Consider the following 20,394-nt stretch of genomic DNA (forward strand, 5'->3'; position numbering starts at 1 on the left):
GGAGTCAGAGGCCGGCCGTGCCTCCGGGGTTCTCCCCTCGCGTCTGTTCCTGCAGACACTTGAGCCACGCCCTCTCCTTGCTGGGAGGACGCCTGTCCCTGGCGCTGAGCTGGTGCTCCGTGTTCTTGTTTGGTGGTCTCTGGACCCTTCCTTCTCTGTGGAGCAGCTCCTCAATGGCGGGCGGCGGCCCTGTAAGTCGTTTCCTGTCCTCACTTGGACTTGGGAAGGGTTCCCCAGAGAATGGTCGTGGTGTCCCAGCGAGACTCGGTGGTGTCGTGGCTGAGAGACCTGTGGCCCAGAGCTGAGGTCACACCTCTGTTCGTGCTTCTCGGGCTCTCACCACCCTGCCCGCCTCTGGTTCAGAGCACGTTTCAAATGGGGTTCGGGAATCAGCCCTTCACTTAAGCCCTCCCCGCCCCACTCAGTGATCCTGACCGAGGTGGGCCTCAGCCACAGTTGGGGCCACTGGCCTTGGTGACCGGTGGGTTTAGTGCTTATTTAGGGCCCTGCTCGCGGACGTGAACATAGAGCACGTCAGCTGCCGTTTCCGAAGTAAGAAAACTCGGGTAAAATTTCTTAGCTTTTTTTTTTTAAGATTTTATTTACTTATTTGAGATATAGAGGGAGCACGAGCAGGTGAAGGGGCAGAGAGAGGGAGAAGCAGGCTTCCCTCTGAGCAAGGAGCCAGATGTGGGACTTGAGCTCACAACCCTGGCTGGGATCGTGACCTGAGCCGAAGGCAGACGCCCAACTGACTGACCACCCAGGCGCCCAGTTCCTTAGCTCCTTAGGCAGTAAAATAGACCAGCTAGTGCTTCTGTCATGTACTGCTTACGGCAGACCGCGAGCACCCCACGGCCTGTTTGCTGGCCTCCCGGCTGGGCTGCACACACCTGCCGTGGCCGCCAAGGAGAGCCTGTCTGCTGAGTCCCCAGGGGCCGAGGCGCTGCTCCTGGGCATGGGACTGGGCTGTTCCCACCCGAGCACAGTGGCTGCTGTGGAGCGGGGACCCCTGGTGGCCGTGTGGCCTCCGTAATCTCGTCTTCTCATCTCAGAGAAAGGTGGGGAGATTCATTCAAAATGCGGACTGAGTTCCCCTTTCCCGGGAAGGCCTCTGAGGCCAGGAGAGCCCACATCGCTCGGGAGACACAGGCAGAGCCCGCGGCGAGCTCGAGCGAGCTTTCTGCCCAGGATTCGGCCCGGCGCTCGGTTCGTTTCTCACTCCCGTGGGGGTACCTTTCTGGTTGAGACTTCCAGAGAAGGGTCAAGGCCAGCTTCGGCTCTATTAAATCGGCACGTAGCCTGTATTGAACCCCTTTCCTGGCTTTCAAGCAGGTTTTCCCTTTGGGAGGGCAGGGCGGATTCCCCCTCGCTGGCCGACTTCTGACTGATCTGACAGCGGGTGTGCCGGCCCATCCTCGCGTGCAGGGGCTGGTCTGGAGAACGGCCCTTTGGGGAAGCGAGTTCAGCTTGCCGGGGAGAAGAGTCGGGGCCTGCAGAGGGTCAGGGAAGAGCCGCTGTGCCGAGGTCTGCGGTCAGGTCCCTGAGAGGGGCGCCTGCATGTTTCCTTGTCTCACGGCCATGCTGTGCACTGGACGCCCCGGCCCGGAGTCCCATCCCACCACACGCCTGGTTCTGCCAGCAGAGGCTGCGGGGCCTGAGCCGGTGCAGCCAGGGCCCCGAGTGCTGTCCGTACCCGTGGCGGGGGGGCGCTGCTGGGGACCGCCTCTGCAGCCACCTCTGCTAGAGGACGGCCTCGCCGCGTGCTGCTGCTGGCTCCAAAGGGACCGAATGCCAGCTTGGTTTTGGGGAAAGTGCCGTTTTAAAAATGACGCTTGGATGAATTTACATAGTTCTGTGCAGCTCGGTGAAATCCGTGGAAGCAAACACCCTCTGTGCTTAGGCCCGGAAAAGCGCGTTATCGCTGTGCCCGAAACCCCTGTGCGGCCTGGAGTGCAGGGAGGGAGTCTTGCCTCCCCTGGCTTCCCGAGCGTCGCTGCCAGGAGCCCGGGCCGCGCGGCTTCGGCAGTAGCCGGCTCACTGGGAGCTCTGCGGCGCTCTCGTAGGGACACAGGACGCTGCGTGGGCGCTGGGCGGGCGTCGGGAAGCCACCGGGTTCCGGTAGGTGCAGAGGGGTCTGCCGTCCGCATGCCCGCACACATGCTGGGACGCGCGTCCGTGTGTTTCTGTTGGGTGTGTCAAGGCCGAGTGAGGTGGGGGTGCCTGAGGCTCGTGCACGTCCAGCTGCGGCCCACGCTGGCACATGCATCTGCACGCTGCGGCGCCGGTTCGCTCGGCAGCCCCGCGGTGAGCTCTGGCCGCGGACGTCTGTGGCGCCGCTTCCGTCGCACACTGGACACCGAGTGGACTCCACTGTCGTTTTGGGTCTTGCCTGCTCCTGTTCGCGTCGCTAGCGGCGGACGTCCGCTTGACCTCATGACGGTGCAGGATGAGAAGACGGCAGGGTTGCTGACCTCAGGAAGGCCGCGGTAGGTGGCGGCCTCAGGGGCGTGTGAGACCAGCTATCCCAGATGTTTTGAGATTCCCTTCAGTCTCTGTCTTCCCCGGGGGATGCCTGCACACCTGCTCTGCCCCCGAACAGAATTGTCACCCTCTTGTAGGATGGGCGCCCACGGTGGGTCACCAAGGGGACAGAGATTTTGGCATCCCTTTTCTATTGATTTCTGATTCTGGGGCCGCCCCAGCAGTTCCCTGTGACTCGAAACCCAGAGGGAGGCCGGGCTACTTAGAGCTCTGTGTGTTCAGATGTCATTCGTGTGACAGGAGGTCACCCTTTCTCGACGTATGGCTCACAGAGTCGTGCCGCCGTCGCCGCCAGCTCACGTAGAGCAGAGAGAAGCTCCGCTCCCGTTACCACTCCCCCGGTCAGCCCGCATCTACCCTCTGTCTGTGTGTCTGCCTCTCTCAGGTCTTTCACACAACCGCAGGCCTGCAGCTGCTGCACTCTTGGGACCGACTTTCCCTGCGCGTAGTCTCTGAGGCCCACTCTGTGTCGGTAGTTGGGGCTTTTTTTTTTTTTTTTAAGATTTTATTTATTTATTTGACAGACAAGATCACAAGTAGGCAGAGGCAGAGAGAGAGGGGGAAGCAGGCTCCCCGCTGAGCAGAGAGCCCGATGTGGGGCTCGATCCCAGGACCCTGAGATCGTGACCTGAGCTGAAGGCAGAGGCTTAACCCACTGAACCACTCAGGCGCCCTGGTTGGTGCTTTTTTATGACCAAATAATATTCCGTTGTACAGACGGGGCACATTGCGCTCATCCATTTGTTCGTGACGGACGTTTGGGCTGTGGCACTTTTCCATTCTGCGAGTAATGCTGCCAGGAACTTTTGCGTACGACTCAGGCACTTCTGTGTGCGTCTGAGCACTTAGTAGATGAGCAACAGAAATGGTTGAATGAAAAAATACACAGAAATGTGTGTGCACGTTTTCTCTTGATTTGCGAACGGCACGGACATTGGTCCTCAGACCTCCGTAGTGTGTGTGTGTTAATGCTGCATCTGAGACACATGGGACACATGGGCACCCCAAGAGAGGAGGACCGTTAGCAGCACTTTTTGTCTGATCTGGTTGTGAGGACCATGCCATGTCGTTTGGAAGAGTGTGAGTTTTGGGACCTGAAATGCATGTGGAAGTGAACACACATGTCTCCTGCTCTCCGGGGTCTGCCGGGAGCTGTGAGCTTGGGGGCTGCACGCTCTCCGGCCTCCTTTGCGGCTGGGTGTGAGCCCGGCACCTGGAGAACTGGGAGCAGCAGTGCGTGTAGACTCTCTGCTCCTGCCCTGCTGGCTGACTGTCGCTCTGGACCTGCTCGTTGCAGGAGGAGGGTCCAGCACACAGAGGGTGGGGAGTGCAGACACTGTCCCGAGGGTCGGTGCTCAGGTCTACTGACGCATAGATTGTTCTGTGCTCAGACCTCCGGCTTCATCTGGGGTGGCTTTATGTCTTAACTGGTGGTTGCACTTCTGCGTTCTGGGGCAGACTGTGTCCTTTCAGTTCTGGTTCTACCATTGGCCAGCCTAGTGTGTTTCTTGACTTCTAGGTCTTGTTGTTCTCATCTGTAAAATGGGTTTGAGGATAGTACTTGCCTGTCTGGTTGTTGTTACGAATGAGAGCCCATAAAAGGAGCACGCCTAGTGTAAGATAAACACCGCAGAGATAGTAGTTTTATCATTCATAGTAACAGTTAAAAGTAAAACAAGGATATAGTGCCTTAGGTTGCCTGGGCTCCAGAGACTGCTACTGATTATTCTGTATGATGCAGCTGAATACCTTATACTTACTTTGCCCACAATCTGTTGATCCTTGGAAAAGTGGGGCCGACTTCCAGAGGTACATTGTTTGAAATGAAAAGGGAGATGCTCTTGTACGTATTTCGTTTCCTCCTCAGGCCATGTTATAACCACTCTTGGAGGAGGGGCTTTTTCTATTCTGAGGATGAGTCACGAGACTAAGTTCGCTGTTGGGTCTCCCTGTGTGACCTTGAATCTCAGGGATTGTGAGAGAAATGGTTCCTTTGCTCCCCAGACGTCTTGGGGCTGCCTGGTATGGCATGCTGCTGGAGCGTATCATTTCGCAAGGTGTACACTTTAAAGTAACTCGGGGAATCACTTGCCTACCAGGTGCTTATTAGCACTGTTTGTGCTGGAGCTGCGGAGTGAGCCGATGCTCGTATGTGTCCTGGAGACGTCACCACGGCGGCCTCCGGAGGGTGGGTGACGAGAGCGGCGGCTTCCCCTGTTGGATGCCGTTCTGCACGGAGCTCAGATGCGTTTAAAAGCACTCACTCCCACAACGTTACACGCGTGTTTTTGTGCCACATATAGATCTGGCTGAGTAGGACTTGTTAATTTTCTAAGACTCCATATTTAGGAGTGACGGCAATTGAAATGTGCCCGTTGCAGATTCAGATATAAACAGGCTCTTTTGGTTGCTTTATTTTTCTAAAGGGGTATATAGAGTTTTTTTATAGAAAAATTTTCTCTTTTTGGTTACAAAACAGTGATACTTGGCTGCTGCCAGAAAAAGGGAATTGGTGTTTCATGCCTGCCTCCCCAGAGGAGCAAGCACCCCTGGGATGCGTGGGCAGGAGGCTGAGCGAGGGCCTTGGACCTGCAGCCTCCCGGCTGCCGGCCGTCCTCAGGCCATGACAGCGGGCCGTTAGGTTCACGTAGCATTCGGGTCTCCACGTAACTCTTTTTAAAGTAGAATCGGAAGCACTGTACTGGCTTAGTTGTTGAATGAAAATTCGTTCCCTGGGTTGTACTTTGAAAGTATCGTATGAGAAGATCTCTCAGAAGGGAGAGTCCTTGTCCCCAGCATGCAAGGTGTTTTTCTTCTTACTCGGCCTCTGTCATGTGCTGCCATGCAGGGTGGCCCATCTCCTCAGCAGCCGGCACACTGGGGACAGAAGTGGCTGCACGCTGTTGCCACGACGTCAGAGTGCCAGTCGAGGTCGGTGCCCAGCCACTGCAGGAATCTGTGGGTGGTGGCATCCTGGTGGGCCCAGACCCCCTTTCAGAGCCGTGTTCATTTGGTATCTTTATTAGGAATTTGGACTTAAAAATATGCTTACTAAATTTGTGGGTGATACAAAGCTGGAAGGGAGAGCAAATAAATTGGTTGACAAAGTCAGCATCCAAAATTAACCTTTGTGGACCAACTCCAGCAAGATGAGATTGAAGTGGGAGAAGTGTCCCTTGTGGGTTGCCCGTAAATATAGGATTAAAACAGTTGACTATAAAAAGCTGCCCTTGCTAGTAGAAGAGGAGGGTTTAGTGATTTCGAACGCTGGTTGGCGTCAGCGCATGGAGAGGCTGCACAAAGGCTAATGCGTAAAGGTTGCATTAACAGGGTCTGGCCTCCAGGAACAGGTACGGATTACTTGTGGTTGACTTTCCCCTGACGAGTATGGTGGTCGTTGTGAGTAACACATTACCTGGGATGTTAATGAACTGAGGGCCTTAGGGGAGAGAGACCCCGTGATCAGGCATTTGGGGAAAGGTGGGGAGAACGGAATTGGTTCTGGATTGGAATAGGGAAGACCCTGGCCGTCCTCACGGCGGTGTGCGATGAGGCTCCTCATCTGGAAACATGGGGCCGTTTGAACGTTGTTTTCATTTTGAGATTCTGTGTGTTGATGGTTTTTTTGTTTGTTTGTTTTGTTTTTAAGATTTATTTATTTAGGAGCGCCTGGGTGGCTCAGTGGGTTAAGCCTCTGCCTTCGGCTCAGGTCATGATCTCAGGGTCCTGGGATCGAGCCCCAGGTCCGGCTCTCTGCTCACCGGGGAGCCTGCTTCCCTCTCTCTCTCTGCCTCCTTGTGATCTTTGTCAAATAAATAAATAAAATCTTAAAAAAAGATTTATTTGTTTATTTGAGAGCACGTGGGAGCATAAGCAGGAGGGACAGAGGGAGAGGGAGAGAGAATTGCAAGCAGACCGCACGCTGAGTGTGGAGCTGGATGTGGGGCTCTGTCTCATGACCTTGAGATCATGACCTGAGCTGAAACCAAGAGTCGGACCTTAAGTGACTGTGCTACCCAGCTGCGGCTGTTAATGTATTTTTTGCGGCACCTAGTGTTGGGGGAAACTGTGTATAATGCACAAAAATAAGCGGAAAGAACACGTTGTATAGGAAGTGCTGGGCTGCGTGGTTTAGGTCGCAGCCGTCCTTTGCAGCCTGGAGCTGCCGAGGCTTTGTGGGCTGGACTGGACGGAGTTCTCTCAGGTCGGGGAGCCGGGCCGTGGGAGCCACGCAGCAGCGTGCGGGAAGCGGAGGCACCTAGAGCCCGGTTCTCACACAGGAGCTGAGCTTGTAATCGGTAAGAATCCAGGAAGCACACCCACGCGTCAGCTCTTTTACAGTCCGGTTGTTTTCTTGTCGAGTTTTAGGAGTTCCTTGTAGATTTTGATCCTTTCTCAGATGTGTCATCTGCAAATGTTTTCTCCCGGGCTGTGGCTTCTGGTTCTCCTGTGAGCGCCTTCTGCAGAGGAGACGATTTAAAGGTCAGCGACGTCCAGGTTATTGGTTGTTTCACAGCTCGCTCTGTCGTCCACGCTTGTGGAGGACGGACGGTCTGCGTCTAGGCTCGTGTTTTGACACATGGGTGTCCGGCCGTTCTAGCGCCGTGTGTTGGCGTCTTCTCGTCGCTCCGTCGCGTGGCTTTTCGCCTTCAGTAAAGACCTGTTGACTGTGTTTCTGGGTGCCTGATCCCAGGCTTTCTGTGTTCTCCGACCGGCCTGCTTACTCCGCACTGACACGACGCTGTCTTGATTACGTAGCTTTATAGCAAGTCTTAAAGTCAGGTAGGTCAGTCTTCGACTTTGATCCTTTCAATATTGTGTTGGTTATTTGGGGTCTTTTTAAAAAAATATTGTATTTATTTATTTATTTGACAGAGAGAGAGAGACCCGGTGAGAGAGGGAACACAGGCAAGGGGAGTGGGAGAGGGAGAAGCAGGCTTCCCGCCAGGCAGGGAGCCCGATGCAGGGCTCGATCCCAGGACTCTGGGATCATGACCCACGCCAAAGGCAGATGCTTAACGACTGAGCCCCCCAGGCGCCCCTCTTTGGGGTCTTTCACCTGTCTGTGTGAACTGTAGAATCCGTTTGTCCGTACCCATAAAGCAGTTTGTGGGATTGTGGTTGAGGTTGCGTTGGCTCCGTAGATCCAGGTGGGAGGAACTGGCATCGTGACGATACCGCGTCTTCCGTTCACAAACGTGGACTGTCCCTCTGTTTATTTAGGTCTTTGATTGTGTCTGTCATAGTGACATAGTTTTCCCCAAATAGATTTATAAATCTCGTAGACTTATACTTGGTGTTTCATGTTGGGGGTGTTAATATAAATGGTAATTTTGTTTTTAATTTCAAATCTCAGTTGTTCGCTGCTGGTATGTAGGAAAGTGGCTGACTTTTGTGTATTAGTCTTGTTGCCTGCAGTGTCGCTATAATCACTACTAGTTCCAGCAGTTTTTGGTTAGTTCTTTCAGATTTTATACATAGATCATGTCAATTGCAAACAAAGACAGTTTTATATCTTCCTTCACAATGTTTACAGTTTTTATTTCCTTTTCCCTCCTTATCTCATTACGAGAACTTCTAACGCAACGTTGAAAGAGTTGGCAAGAGGGGACATCCCTGCCCTGTACCTAATCTTCGTGGGAAAGCTTTCAGTTTTCATTATCGAGTACAGTATTAGCTGCGGGTTTTTGTAGATCTTTATCAAGTTCAGAAAACTCCCCTCAATTCCTAGATTGCTGAGAGAGTTTATCCTGAATGGGTGTAAGATTTTGACAAATGCTTTTCCTCCATCTGTTGGTATGACCGTGTGACTTTTCTTTCTTAGTCTGTTAATGTGCTGGGTTATGACAATGGATTTCAGAATGTGGAACCAGCCTTGCACATCTGCATAAACCCCACTTGGTCACAGTGTGTACTTCTCTTTAGACTTTTCTTGGATTCAGTTTGTTAATATTGAGGATTTTGTGCATCTGTGTTTGTGAGAGGCACTGATCTATAGTCTTTTTTTTTTTTTAAGATTTTATTTATTTATTTGACAGAGAGAGGTCACAAGTAGGCAGAGAGGCAGGCAGAGAGAGAGAGGGAAGCAGCCTCCCCGCCGAGCAGAGAGCCCAATGTTGGGCTCTATCCCAGGACCCTGGGATCATGACCTGAGCCGAAGGCAGAGGCTTTAACCCACTGAGCCACCCAGGTGCCCCTTCTGCTCTCATTCTTATTATTTCTTTTCTTCTGCTTGCTTCTTTTTCAAGTTTCCTGGGGTGGAAAATTAGATTGTTGACTTGAGATATTTTTTCTTTTCTAATTAGTACATTTGGTCCTACAAATTTCCTTCTAAGCACTTGATTTCACTGCATCCCACAAATTTTGATAAATTGTTTTCATTTTCATTTAGTTCAAAATATTCTTGATGTTTCCTATTTTTTCTTTGACCCACATGTTATTTATAAGAATATTGTTTAACCTCTATGTGTTTGGGACTTTTCCCAGCAATCTATTACTGGTTTCTAGTTTATTCCTACTGTGGTCTAAAAGCAGACATTGTCTTACTTCTGTTATTTTCAGTTCATTATGGTATGTTTTGTGGCCCAGAATGTGGTCTCTCATGGTAAACGTTCTAAGTGAGCTTGAGAATGTTTTTGCCCATTGTTGGATGAAGTGGTCTGTGGATGTCAGTTATATCCTGTTGATTGATGGCGGGTTGAGTTCAGCTCTGTCCTTCTCGGTTTCCGCTGCTCTGTCCATTTTTGAGAGAGGGTCATTGAGTTTTCCCACCGCAACAGCAGATAAGTCTGTTTCTCTTTGCAATTCTGTTAGTTTTTGCCTCACATAGTTCGACATTCTGTCGGTTGGCATTCTGTTGTTGGATTTGTACGTGGTGAGAACCTTTCCGTCTTTTTGGAGGGTTCATCCCTGTGTACTTAGGTGGCGCCCGCTTAAATCCCTGGTAACTTCCCTTGCTTTGACGTCTGCTCTTTCTGAAATGCAGTTACTCTGGTTTTTCTTTGGTTGGCTGGTGGCATGTGCGTCCTCTCCCTGTGTGTCCTCCACTGCGTGTGTCTCCATGTTTGGGGTGGGCTCCTTGTACAACATGGCTGGGGCTTGTGTTTTGATCCCCTCTGGCGCTCTCAGTCATTAAATGGTGGGTTTAGACCTTAGCGCTCACCGTCGTTGTCGGCAGACTGGATCACAGTATTGTCACTGTCCTGTTGGTCGCCCTTGTCCTTTGTTCTTGTTTGTCTTTTGACTTTTTGGGGTGTTTTTTGTGGTTTTAATCGATCATGTGGTAGGATTCCAGCTTTCTCCTTTCTTAGTATATCTGTTATACTAGCGTTTCTGCTGTTTTGGGTGGCTGCCCTGCTGTTGGCCGTGTACGTGTACAACCGACCCAAGTCCACCTTCCAATAACGTGGTACCACTTCATGAGTTGTGCAGATGCACTGAGATAGCGACATAATCTTAATTCCTTCCCTGTCCCTTGTGTCATTGCTGTCCTCTCTCCCCCAGAGCAAGCTTAAGAACACGTGTGTGGAGAAGCACACACAGTCAGACACGTCGCTGCTACTGTCACTGTGTACCAGTTGTTATTTGTGAGGTGAAGAATCCGGAAAAGAAAACTTTTTTATTTTATCTTCACTTTATCCCTTCTTCAGTCCGTTTCCCTCCTGTGTGTGGATTCGAGTTTCCGACGCACACACACATGGTCTTTCACTCTCTCTCTCGAAGACTGTCAAACATTTCTCGTGAGGCAGGTCTGTTGGCACCAAGTCCGTTAATCTTGGTTTGTCGGGGAGAGTCCTGCTTCTCCTTCGCTCGTGAAGGACACTCTTGCAGAGCGCGGAGTCGGGTGCTGGTGGGGTTTTCTCCCACCATTGTAACTCCTCGTCCACTGTCCTTGCTGCCCCGGTTTCTGAGCAGGAGTTGGACTGGATTCTCATCTTTGTCTCTCTGTAGGTAAGGTGTCGCTTCCCCATGGCTCCTTTTGGGATTTTTTTCTTTACCTTTGGTTTTCTGTAATTTGAAAATGACAGGCCTTGGTATCCTTTCTTGGCATTTAGTCCGCTTCGTGTCCGCTGACCTGCGTTGGGGTTTGATGTCAGAGTTCAGTCTGGGGAACTTCTCACTGTTGCGTGTTGTTCTTCTGTCCCTCTGTCTTCTCCTTCCAGCCCGTCCTGCTTCTGTTTTGCCTGTAACACAATTGCCCCACGGCCCTTGGGTACTGTCCTCTGTTTTTTCCCGGTCTTGGTTCCCTGTGGTTTGGGGTTTTCCAGCTTTTCCTTGCTGTATCCTCTGGCTCTGGGGCTCTTAGCCGTGTCGGGCTGCTCCTAAGCCCATCGGAGCCGTTCTGGGCCCCCGCGCTTGTTAGTAGTTTGATCTCTCGTATTTCTTTCTGGTTCTTTCTTAGGCCTTCTGTCTCACCGCTTTCGTTGCCCTCCTGTCCCTGCATGTCCTCTGCTTTACCCGTCGCAGCCTTAAGCATGTTCCTCACAGTTGCTTTAAGATCCTGTGTCGTGGTCCCAGCACCCCTGCCTGTCTGCTTCTGGTGCTTGCTCTGAACCCGCGGGCAGATTTTTGCCTTTCGCCGCGCCTCGTACACGTCCCCTCGCTCGCGGGCTGGGATTACCGGCCGGGACGAGGCGTGTGAGTGGGCCGGTGCGCGTCCTGGGAGGAGGGCTCGGCTCCCTCCTGGAACTTCCCCAGGGCCTCTCGCTTTCTCTCCTCCCTTCGTAGGTGGGCCGCATGCCCAGACGGAGCTGGAGCCGGCCGTCTCCCTTCCTCGGGTCCGTGCGCCTCTGGTACCACTGCACCCCGTGTGGTGGGCCCCGGGTCGCTGCTTGCCCCTGAGGGTACGGATGCTCGGTGTCCCCGTCCCCTGCTGCTGCCGGAAGCACGAGGTGTTGTTTGGTGGCACTTCTGTGGGAGGACGATTGAGCCCCTTGGGTAAGTCTCCCAGTACGGAGGCCCCATGACCAGGTCCCCCTGGAGCGTCCCACTCTGCGTGTGGCCGCACTGAGCCTCCTGCAGTGTGTCCGTCCAGTGCAGGTTTTCCTGACCGCGTCTGCCCGCGAGCTTCTGCTTCCAGAAGCTCCTGTGCTCGTCCGGCGGCCTTTACTTCGGGGCCCGCAGTTCGACCTGTGTGTGAGTCAGAAGAGTGACTTTCAGTCTGCTCAGCGTCCCGCTTGCGGGGACCGAGTGGGGACTTCCAAGTCCTTTGATGCCAGACCAGAGCTCGGAGGTCCCGTCTTTCGGTTCTTTATCCCATGTATTTTTATGTCGGGTTTATTGAGATAAAATCACATTCTGTAAAATGACGGCCTTTTAGCTGAACGGTTAGAGAGGAGTTTCCGCTAATACACAGAACTGCCTGACCACCGCCGTGCTCCGGACAGATGAGGTGTGCGTCCGTCCGGAAAGTTCTCTCCTGCCCACTTGCTGTCAGTCCCCTTGTACTCTGGCCCTAGGCAGCTACTCTCATCACCATGGATGGACTTTTGCCTTTTTAAGAACCTCCTAGGGGCGCCGGAGTGGCCCAGTCAGTGAAGTGTCCGCCTTCGGCTCAGGTCATGATCTCGGGGTCCAGGGATGGAGCCCGGCGTCTGGCTCCCGGCTCAGCGGAGAGCCTGCTTCTCCCTGTCCCTCTGCCTGCTTGTGCTCTCTCATTCCGTGTGCCAAATACAGAAACAGAATATTAATAAAAAAAGACTCTTCTGGGCACAGAATCCCACAGTACGTGCTCTTCGGCTGCCGGCTTCTGTTGGGCGTGCTGTGTCTGAGACCTGTCCACGTGGCATGTCTCAGGGCACTGTCCTCCTGTTGCCGAGAAGTAGTCCATCGTAATGAACGCACACGCTCGATGCACTCCCTTGTCGAGGCACATCTCGGCCGCTTCCGGTGTTTGACAGGAGTAAAGCTTCTCTCAGTGTGTGTGTGGGTCTTTGTATGCACTTGTGTTTCCAGATCTGAGTGAGGATCTGGCATCCCATCGCCAGGTCATGTGCCAAGCACGTCTCACGGTGTAAGGAACAGTCGCGGTGGTCGTGCCACCTTGCCCCTGCCGCTGTGCTGTGCGAACGAGCCGGCTCTCGGCCCGTGGCTTCAGGAGAACTTGAGCCTGTCGTTGGGTTTTGGCTGCTAGTGGCCTGGGTAGGGAGCACACTGTGCTTTGGGCTTTCACTCCCAACGACTGATGGCGGAGGCAGGTGACCGTCTCTTGCTGTCTTTGTTGGCCGTTCGTGTGTCTTTTCTTTCCTCTTTTTGTCTCAGCCTTCTGTTCTGTCTTTGCCTATAATTGTATTGGGTTTATCTTACTCAAAACATACAAGAGTTCTTTTACGTGTTCTGGGCACAAGTCATTGGTCAGGTGAGTGCAGAAATCTCCCCCCACTTTCCGTCTCCTGTCGTTTGATTCTGTAATGGTTTATTTTGAAGAGCTGAGGTTTTCAGTTTTAACCGAGTCCAGTTTCTGTAAGGCCCTGTTTGTGCTCAGCTGGCTTTACTCCAGGGTCCTGGAGACGGTCTCCTGTTTGGTTCTCCATGTTTGTAGGAGCTAGTAGACTCAGGACCGTCTGGGTTACCTGTGGTCAAGTTAGACGGTTCTCGGTAAGTGCTCAAGAAACAGAACTCGGTGTAAAAAGTGGTCTCTTTCTTCCCCATTTCAGAGCATCGGGAGGCCCTTCGGGCCGGAGCGGACATCGGATGGTGGCCTGGAAGAGACAGTTAGTCCTCTTTGGTGGCTTCCATGAGAGTACAAGGTTGGTACCACCCGGAGCTATCTTTCTTTCCTGGGACAGTAAGGAGCGGACTTTTTGTGGGAAGAACCACTCGGAACACGCACAGGAAGTGCTGCCCGTCCCGAAAACCGGAGCCGGCTCCGTGGATACGCAGCAAAGCAGCAGCCCCCGTGCTCTGCTCTCAGTGTCTTGAAGTCCATAGTACTGAGCGGCAGCTCTGCATCCTTGTTTTACACCGAGACCTGGAAGTGATAGGGCCGATCCTGTGTAACTCAGGATTTTCCGCCTTTACCCTGGTACAGACTCGCCCGGAGGACTTGTGGAAAGTCCGGTTGCCGGGTCACCCCCTCTGCTTTCTGACTCGGTAGGGGCGAGGTCTGAGAATCTGCCTTTCAGCAAAGGTGCAGGTGACGCTGGTGCTGCTGGCCAGGGGACCCCACTCTGAGAGCCTCTGGGCTAAAATTGAACTTGTCTGTGTTGGGGACCATGGCGAGAGCGGTGCTGTCTAAAGAGGGGCCTCCCACGTGCCTGTGTGTGGCCGTGTTGGTACGAGCCACCGTGATCGTGTGTTCCGTGTGTGTTCACGCCAGGCCGTGGCTGTCCGACACGACACCGGAACACCGCATCCTCGAGCCGCTGCTTTCCCCTGCACAAGCTCCTGCTCACGGTCCTGTCTGTGCTCAAGTCCTTTGCCACTTAAGTCCCAAGAGCATTAGGCAGGGCACAGCGGCAAGGCCCCCTTACTACTGCCCAGCTGCTGGGCTCCGGGCACGGGCCTGTACGCACGCCAGTATCAGGAATGCTCAGCCTGGCTTAGGGTCTCCACCCAGCTCTAGCCCAGCTCTGAGTGTCTCCTTCCTGAGTATGCACTTGGCTCTGTAGAATTACACACATGGTAACCTAATGTAATGATTTGCAAGATTGTGATTTTGTAAACTTTGTAAGGAAGTTTGGTATAACTTTCAGGCTAAAAAGGCTTTCAGCTCTAGGCAAATTACCGTGTTTCCCTAAGGTAGCATTATCTCTAGTTCCCAGGTGCAAACTCACATATGCCCATGGTCCCTTCGTGTGGATTTAAACTTTAATGAAACCAGTAACTTACTACAAATGGCAGAAAATTTACCTTTAATTTGAATCAGGTTCACTTTCTAATGTCCCCACCTCCTTGTTTGTGTCCCTGTGTTATAACCAGAGATTACATCTACTACAATGACGTGTATTTCTTTAACCTGGACACGTTCACGTGGAGCAGACTGTCCCCATCGGGGGCTGGGCCCACACCTCGATCGGGCTGCCAGATGTCCGTCACCCCTCAGGGCAGCATTGTCATCTACGGGGGCTACTCGAAACAGGTAAGGATGCGGCAGGAACCAGGAGCTCCTCTCTGGCCTTTTTCACTGTCACCAGGAAGGGAAACTTCCAAATAGGATTGTGAATTGGTTTATTAGAAACACTTTTTGTTGAAGTGGAAATGGATGCAGCGTTCCCCTGTTCCCCCGTGAATGTACGAAGACTCCTTCAGCCGTATTAAGCCACACTGTGTGGTGACGCACGTGGCCGGCTTGCCGCAGCGTGCGTGATTCCGTCTGGGGGGCGCGGGGGCTCTTCATGCTGAGCCCCAGACGCCAGCTACCGCGGTCTGGCAACTGTGGCGTTAGAGCCGCCGGCGCGGGCAGTGCAGGTGGGCAGGCAGGAGCGCCCCTGCGTCCCCCTCGGGGACATGCGTCCCGCCTGGCATCTGTGCCTGCCCGAGGCCCCGCCCCGGCTGGCACGTGCCTCGGAGCCCCAGAGGGCTGAGCCGGTGTCTCACTGCAGACTTTTTCTTAGTCTTTAGGGTTTGAAAATGTCTCCAGCGCAAAGTGACTTAAAAGAATTAGTGAGCCCTTAACGCCCGCCCACCCGGACTTCTGTAGTTAGCGCTCTGCTGTCCTCGCGTCCGCCGTCATCTTTCTGGGCCTATTTCAGGGAAAAGTGCAGCATCAGGCCCTTCCCTCTGAACGCCGGAGCAGCGCGTGGAGGTTAGCAGTCAAGTTTGTTTAACTTTATTTATTTTATATTCTCTCTGCATCTGTCAGGGGCTCGCACTCGTGACCCCGAGATCGAGAGGCGCATGTTCCTCTGGCTGAGCCCGTTGGGCACCACTCCAAGTCCCATTTTGAATGTACGGTTTCTCTGCCGTGATGTGCTCGATTTAAGTGTGTACCTGCCCGTCGCAGAGGCGAGCGTGTCGGGGCTGGGGAGCCCTCTTCTGCCGTGCCCTTCCCCCTCCCAGAGGCAGGTGCTGGGGTCTGCTTTGTCCCCCCTTGTCCTCAACGTGTCTGTTCTGGGACTTCCGACAGATGTGCTCGGTGGAGGAAGACATCCTTCCTTCATCGTGCTTTCGAGGTCCGACCCTGTCGCACAGAGTCACTCGCGGCTTCATGCCAAGCAGGTCCCACCACGGCAGTTTCTCGGCTCTCTGCTGGCGGCCACCGGGCAGTTTCCAGCTTTTGACCATTAGGAACAAAGCTGCTCTGAGCGTTCTTGTGCAGGTCACTGTGTGGCTTTGCCTTCTGGTTTCTTGGGAAAATATCCAGGAGTGGGACTGCTGGGTCACAGGGTGGAGCGTGTCGCAGCCTTTCCTGCACCGGTCGCCCACACCCTTGGCCACCCTTGATGCTGCCAGTCCTTTTTGTTCTTGGCCATTCTGGCGGATGTGTGGTGTCTCACTGTGGCTTTCGATTTCATTTCCCACACGATGGAACGGGCCCTCTGACTTGGGGGCTGAGCAGGTCCCCTGTGGGTGGTTGGGATGGCGCAGGCAAGGAGTCTGTCTCGCAGTGGGGCAGCGTCCCGCTTCTGCCTTCTTCCTCCCCCGCCTCGCCCCAGTGAGACACGGCTCTGCCACTCAGGAAGTGGTCAGCCTTTGTTCTGAAAAGAGGGCCTAGGTTGGTTTTCTGGCCTCAGCCAGGTGTTCGACGGGAGGCCCAGGAAACAGGTTGTTTCGGCCGGAAGCTTGCGCCCACATCGTGTTCTTCACTGCTGCCCGAGTGGGATGCGGAAGGGACTCACGTGACACTCGTGACCCTTGGAAGAGCCATGCTGCCTGCTCCCAGCAGGGCTTCTCAGCAGCCGCTTTCTCTGGCTACGGTGCCGGCAGGGCTGTGGGCCCACCGAGGCCCTTCCCTCAGGTCACTTGCGCCAGGCCTCTGCTGTTTGCGTCCCTGTGGAAAACTTCTGTTTGGCTCCATGGGGTTGATCCCAGTCGGGGAAGATGAGTTCTGGCTGCTGTGAAATACTGGAGTCATTCCGAGTGGGTGGCGGGCTGCCTGAGCCCTGACTGGAGCACACGTCCAGGTCCCGGAGCCTGCACTGGCGGACTCTTCCTGCCCCGAGCCCCCGCCCAGGGCAGGCGCCGTTGGGCACCATGGCGGCGAGCTGGGCGGACAGCCGTCAGACGGCGTCCGGCGCCGATGCCCTGGAAGCAGTTTGGGGCGGCCTGCGGGGCAGGGTCTGAACTTGGGCGGTGGGAGAGGCGGCCTCTTGGTGGTTTCCTGCACCGCAGACGGCCGCCTGAGCACCACAGCTGTCCCCGGACGGCATCGAGAGCTCTTTGCTGTTGCGAATCCAGGGGAACCGGGATGAGATTGTGCTGACTTTAGAAAGGGACCTCCCATTGCCTAGATGCTGAGGTGGCCGGTTGGCAACCCTGGCTGCTTAGAGGGGGGCAGGGCCTTCTGCCCCGTGTCAGGCCGGTGAGCCGGCCTCTGTGCCTGGTTTTAAAGTCGCTCCTCCTGCCGTCGGGGAGGACAGCTCTGGACATGGGCTCGTTTCTGTGGGTGATTCCGTGCCGGTTCTCTGCCGTCGGGGCAGGAACAGTGAGGCTGTGGGCTCCCCTGCCCCGCCGTGCCCCCCTTCTCTCTGGGAGCTGCGGGAGCACCTTCTCCCAAGGGCATGTGGGGTCTTCCTTTGTCTCCGCAGGCCCCGGTCGGGGTGTGCTGAGGAGACTGTGGCCCTGGGAACGCGGGTTCCTTGAAGGTGCTTCTCCCACGTGGTCCTTTTCACGTTGTTTGACTCTCGACCTGGTTGCAGGCACTGTGTGGACCCTCTCCCCACCCTCTGGGGACAAACCGTTATACGGGAGGAATTGGGGAGCTGGTGGGGCGGGCAGCCCCAGGGCCAGTGCGCTCTGGTCCAAAGGCGTGCGATGCATCCCTCCAGCCAGAGCCCTGGCCTGTGTGCCAGCCTGCCCCAAAGCCGTGGCCCCGGACCTGTGGCTTCACCCTTCTCGGGAAGGGATCTGGCTGGTGGGCCTGGAGAGGAGGCATTTCATCCGTGCAGCATGGAGCAGGTTCTGACCACTGCCGGCAGCCGAACGGCACGCAGGTCAGCAGGTGCAGCCGTGCGGGGGCCGCGGCCCAGCTGTGGTGTGTGTCTCTGCCCAGGTGGAGTAGTCCCTGAGCCCCTTCCGGGTCCCCCCTGCGGGCGGGGCCTCTGCGTGTGAATGCCGCTCCGGCAGGCGCCGGGCCTTTTGGTGTCAAATGGCGGCCCCTCCTGCTGTGCAGACAGACATCGCCTCACTTGAATCCTGTATGTGTGTCTGGAGGGAGCCCCAGAGAGGCACACCCGGCTCCCCTTTCCGGAGACGCGGGCTGGTTCCCTTGCACGGCTGATCCAAACCTCCTGCAGGTCGCACGTCCCGTCTGTGGACAGTTGGATCGTGGCTTTGTCTTCCAGAAGGAAACCAGCTTCTCCCCGCTGTAGTACACGCATACCCGTGTTTGAGAGGAGAAGACATGCACGTGTCTCCTGATCTTACCTTGCATTGGGTGGAGAAGTTGGGGTGTGTGTAGCAGCAGCAGCGAGCACTCCTGGCGCCCAGATCTTGGTTTCTGACCATCTCCAGTGAAAGGACCCGGGGCTCCTTGGGGAAATGGCTGATTGTAGGCCTGGGTCAAAAAATGTAGGGATGAGGCTGGGGGGTCTTGTGCTGTCCCCTCCCACAGAAGGGCTCCCAGGAAACCCGCGTAAGGGGGCGTGTCGGATGGACACAGGAGCTCCTGAAAGGATTCCCAGTGGCCAAAGCTGGAACTGTTTAAGCAACAAAGGTAAGGAAAGCAGCTTTGATTATAGCTCAGGGTGTGACGTAAAACTCCGTGAGTCCGTTTGATTACATGTAAGCCAACAACTGAGTGAAAAAACGAGTCCGGGGCGAGGGGCAGTTCCTCGTGAGCTGTGGGGCCGACTCTGCCCTTGGTGAGGGAGCGTGCTGCCCTCTCCGCACCTGCCCTGGAGGACTGGAGAGCTGGGGGCTGGGGGCTTGGGGGGTGGGCGTGACAGCCCGGTGACCAGGATCAGCAGCAGTGGTGAGTCATGGAGCCAGCGTGCCCTGTGGCGTGCTGCGAGAGAAGGTGCGTCATCTGTGAGCGCGTAGCCCCGTGCAGTGCTGAGAGAAATGTTGGGATGTGTGGGGAGACGGGAGACGCATCATACCAGCTGCGACCTCTCCACTCCAGAGCCGGGGGGCCTGGGGCCACGCGGCCGATGGGGCAGAGAAACCTTGGTTTCGTTGTTGGAGATGCTCAGGAAAGTTGTGAAATGGTAGTGACTGGCTGGCTGGACGGTGTGTGTGATTTTGCGGGGAAGCCTGAGCACGTGGATTGAAAGATGGTGGTGCGGGGGACACGCGGGAACTGCGATGGAACTTTCCAGTGGCCTTGGGGGAGGGGCCCCTCCACCTACAACAGGGTCGCTGCAGAGCCGCAGATGCTCCCGTAAGAGCGCACTGGAGTGTCCCTGCCATGATGGTGCTGGTTAAGAAGGGTGAGTTTGTAGCAGAGTCCGTTTTTGGTTAGTAAATCATACCAGCATTTTTTATCATAATCTGCTCATTGAGGTCAGAATTGAACTGGTTGTGGGTCCGGTATTTTGGGGTGTTGGTCCAAAGGAAGGCTCTGGAGGTATCCTCACCGCACCCCGACAGGAAGCCAGACCGTGAGCTTGAGGGGGCTGTGCGGGGCGCCGGAGGTAGCACCCAGCCGGTTCTCACATGGCTCCCTGTTTCTCTTGCAGAGAGTCAAGAAGGATGTGGACAGAGGCACCCAGCATTCAGATATGTTCCTGTTGCAGCCCGAGGATGGAAGAGAAGGTATAGGCACTGGGCCGTGGGCGTGGGCCATGGGCGTGGGCCCAGGCTCCTACCGGAAGCAGGGCAGAGATCCGAGAGCCCGCCTGCCCCGTGGAGGGGGCCCTGGGGTCTGGGGGTGGCGGCGAGCCCCGCGCACTGTGCCGAGTCACGGGCGAGTCCTTGCCTGAGCAGGCAGGCTGGGGGCTCCATGAATAACCCCAGGTGTCTGCGTGGCGGGGACCATCGAGGTGTGCTTGCCCTCGGGTGTTGGGGATGGCCAGTACAAGCAGCGCTGACCCAGGAGCTCCCCTCAGAGCAGGTGGAAGCCATTTCCTGTCTGCCGTTTTCTGGCTTGTCCTCACTCCAGAGCAGGGGCTGCCGGGATGTGGGATCTGGGCATGGTTCTTGTGGGCCACTGGCCCCCACGTTTGCTTTCTAAAGCTCAGAAAGTCCGGTAGTGACCTGTCTGTGAGTCTTGGGGTGAGCCAGCTGCGCCGGACCCCGGTGGTGCAGCTGGTCCTGGGTCTGCCCCGGGGCTGGCAGGGCATAGTGCCTCTCCTTCCCTCCCGCCCTGACTTCTGTGAAGCCGGGCACTTCGCAGGAAGCCAGCGCTGCGGCCCCTCAGTGACCGAGGAGGACATCTGCCTTTTCCCCTGTGGGCACCAAGGTTTGGAGCCGAGGAGAAACCTGCCTGGTGTGCACATCTGGGAGCCAGAGCTGGATCTGGACTATGTTCGAGGCACCAGCCTCTGAGCCCATGGGCTCAGCCTATGCACCCGGGCGTCAGGCTCCGGACCGCCGGCGTGGGGCACCGCGGTCACCAGGCACGGAGAGTGAGCGTGTTGGCTGCAGGGGAGCCTGTGGTTCTGAGGCTCCTACGCGGAGCAGCTGCCTTGGGTCCGCGGTCTCCCCAGGCAGGGCATGGCGCGGCGCGAGGCTCTCCTGTCACCACGGCCTGCCCGCCTCGCTCCTGCGCGGCCTCAGAGCCCCCACTGGGGCGTGCTCGGCTGGGGGGCT

The 20,394-nt window shown here is 55.4% G+C and overlaps 1 protein-coding gene across 1 annotated transcript in view; it reads left to right on the forward strand.

Annotated features, from left to right (window-relative positions):
• KLHDC4 (kelch domain containing 4) overlaps window positions 1–20,394 on the forward strand; it is a 44,011-nt gene that overhangs the window by 20,010 nt on the left and 3,607 nt on the right. Inside the window, exons 6-8 of the mRNA XM_032854601.1 lie at window positions 13,200–13,292; window positions 14,464–14,623; window positions 19,323–19,398. Of these exons, the coding sequence (XP_032710492.1) occupies window positions 13,200–13,292; window positions 14,464–14,623; window positions 19,323–19,398 (329 nt within the window). The remainder of the gene's footprint in view (window positions 1–13,199; window positions 13,293–14,463; window positions 14,624–19,322; window positions 19,399–20,394) is intronic.

Source organism: Lontra canadensis, unplaced genomic scaffold, assembly GCF_010015895.1.
Source record: "Lontra canadensis isolate GAN:19392208 unplaced genomic scaffold, GSC_riverotter_1.0 scaffold8, whole genome shotgun sequence".
Taxonomy (NCBI): Eukaryota; Metazoa; Chordata; class Mammalia; order Carnivora; family Mustelidae; genus Lontra; species Lontra canadensis.